Below are 2,739 nucleotides of genomic sequence, written 5' to 3' on the forward strand. Positions count from 1 at the left end.
TCTCTCACTGTCTCACTCTCTCACTGTCTCACTCTCTCACTGTCTCACTCTCTCACTGTCTCACTCACTCACTGTCTCACTCTCTCACTGTCTCACTCTCTCACTGTCTCACTCTCTCACTCTCTCACTGTCTCACTCACTGTCTCACTCTCTCATTGTCTCCCTCACTCACTGTCTCACTCACTCACTACTTCACTTACTGTCTCCCTCACTCACTGTCTCACTCACTCACTGACTCACTCACTCACTGTCTCACTCACTTACTGTTTCACTCACTGTCTCACTCTCACTCTCTGTGTCTCACTCACTGTATCACTCACTCACTGTCTCACTTTCACTCTCTGTGTCTCACTCACTGTATCACTCACTCACTGTCTCACTCTCACTCTGTGTCTCACTCACTGTATCACTCACTCACTGTCTCACTCTCTCTCACTCACTGTCTCACTCACTCACTCACTCACTGTCTCACTCTCTCACTGTCTCACTCATTGTCTCACTGTCTCACTCACTCACTGCCTCACTGTCTCACTTTCACTCACGGACTCACTCTCTCATGTCTCGCTCTCTCATTGTCTCACTCACTCACTGTCTCACAAAAAAAAAGAAGTGTTATGTGAGTGTACCTTCCCATTGTCACCATCGTCACTACCATCACTATGACGTGGCTCAGCAAGTAACTGTTTGATCTCAGTCAGCTTCATAGCATTTCCCCCTCGTTTGGCTGCTATTTACTGTGCCTGTTTTATCTTCTCTTTCCCCTTGTTTAGGTGAAGCGTATGGGCTGGAAAGCCCGCACAGGGACATTTCCGAAAACACTGCCTTTCACAATGATACGACGGACGACGTCACAAGAGGAGCTTCGTGGTGTACCGTTGTGGAAGAACTGTGGCAGGATGCCGACCAGAGGAGAGGGTATCAGGAACATCCAAATAAGCCGGTGCATTGGGGTGCTTTCATCAACGAGCAAGGATTGACGAGCGAGAGTGTGGGTGACTACACCAGTGCTAGGAAACGTGTGCATGGGAAGCCTCGCTTCATTTTTTCACAGAAGCAACTTATTAAATCTTGCTCATTTCTGAAAGCTTTGAAATGCAACCTGGAAGCAAACGGTCAGGCCAATAGCAATGGTACGACATACCTTGATAACACCATTGAACCTGATCCTCTTTTGGCCTTTGACCCTTGTAATCATGGCTGTAAGAATAACCTGGCAGAAGAGAACTTCTGCAAAGGGACCCAAGGCAGAAAACTCCTCAGCCATAAACAAACGCTCATGCATTACCAAATCCATACTGAAGAGCAGCCTGTTGAGTGTACTGCGTGCGGGAGGATCTTGACTCAGAAGCCGTTTCTCCTTAGCCAACAGAGAATGCATAGTGTAGAAAACCTGCACGAATGCAGCAAATGCGGAATCGCCATCGAGCCTAATCCCCCACTTGGCGTGTATGTGTCCATCCATACCAGTGAAATCCCTTATATATGTATTGAATGCGGGAAGATCTTCTTCCAGAGGTCGGAATTCATTAAACACCAAATCAACCACACGAGAATGAAACCCTATAAATGCCAAGAATGCGGGAAAGCTTTTTGCCAGATGTTATCTCTCTTCAGGCATCAGAGAATTCACACTAGAGAAAAACTCCATGAATGTAGCGAATGTGGGAAAGGTTTCTCCCAGAAATCAGACCTCAATATACATCGGAATATTCATACCGGCGAGAGACAATACGCATGCAGTGAATGTGGCAAGACCTTCTCCCAGAAGTCAACGCTTAGCATGCACCAGAGAATCCATACAGGAGAGAAATCTTATGTGTGTATCGAATGTGGGCAAGCCTTTGTCCAGAGAGCACACTTGATCATACATCAAAGAACGCACACTGGAGAGAAACCTTATCAGTGCAGTAGCTGTGGGAAGTCCTTCATTTCTAAGTCCCGACTCCATGCACATTATCGAATTCATACAGGTGAGAAACCGTATGAATGCTCTGACTGTGGAAAATCTTTCTCTCAAAAGACACACCTCAATATACATCAGAAAATTCATACCGGAGAAAGACAACATTCATGCAGTGAATGTGGGAAAGCCTTCAACCAGAAATCAATACTCATCATGCACCAAAGAATTCACACTGGAGAGAAGCCTCACCCATGTAGTGACTGTGGGAAAGCCTTCATTTCCAGGGCACAACTCAGAGAGCACCAGCGAATCCACACAGGAGAGAAGCCCTATGTATGTGCCGAGTGCGGAAAGGCCTTCACTGGCAGGTCAAATTTCAATCGGCACAAGACGACTCATTACCGGAGAGAAATCATACAAATGCAGTGATTCTCAGAAAGGCTTTGCCTAGAAATCACTTCTCAGGATGCTTCACAGTATCCACGAGTGAGATACACTCTGTTTCTTCAATAGATCTTGTAAGAGTCTGTCTAACTACATCACAGAATTCATGCTTCAGGAAAACAAAACAAAACAAAACAAAACCCCTCTAGGAGTACATTGGATGTGTAAGCGCATCCCAAAGCCATACATCCTTGTATGTGAAGGGAATTATTCAAGAAAGAACTTTTAAGAGTACACGGGAAGTAGGGAATTGGTCTAGACTTGCTAAGGATTATAAAATCCAGTGTTGACTGCAAGCAACCCTCAGATTTCATAGTCTGACGTGCAGACAACTTTTACTTGCCCTTTCATGTCATCTACATTGACCTCCACTTTGAAATGGTTGGACCAAG

The 2,739-nt window shown here is 45.5% G+C and overlaps 1 protein-coding gene across 1 annotated transcript in view; it reads left to right on the top strand.

Moving 5' to 3' along the window:
- Nucleotides 1–2,482, top strand: part of ZNF175 (zinc finger protein 175) — a 13,732-nt gene extending 11,250 nt beyond the window's left edge. Inside the window, exon 4 of the mRNA XM_013006707.3 lies at nt 771–2,482. Coding sequence (XP_012862161.3) covers nt 771–2,332 — 1,562 coding nt within the window. The 3' untranslated portion in view covers nt 2,333–2,482. The remainder of the gene's footprint in view (nt 1–770) is intronic.
- Nucleotides 2,483–2,739: the final 257 nt, after the last annotated feature.

Source organism: Echinops telfairi, unplaced genomic scaffold (assembly GCF_000313985.2).
Source record: "Echinops telfairi isolate 266 unplaced genomic scaffold, ASM31398v2 ScPeMD7_655;HRSCAF=1070, whole genome shotgun sequence".
Lineage (NCBI taxonomy): Eukaryota > Metazoa > Chordata > Mammalia > Afrosoricida > Tenrecidae > Echinops > Echinops telfairi.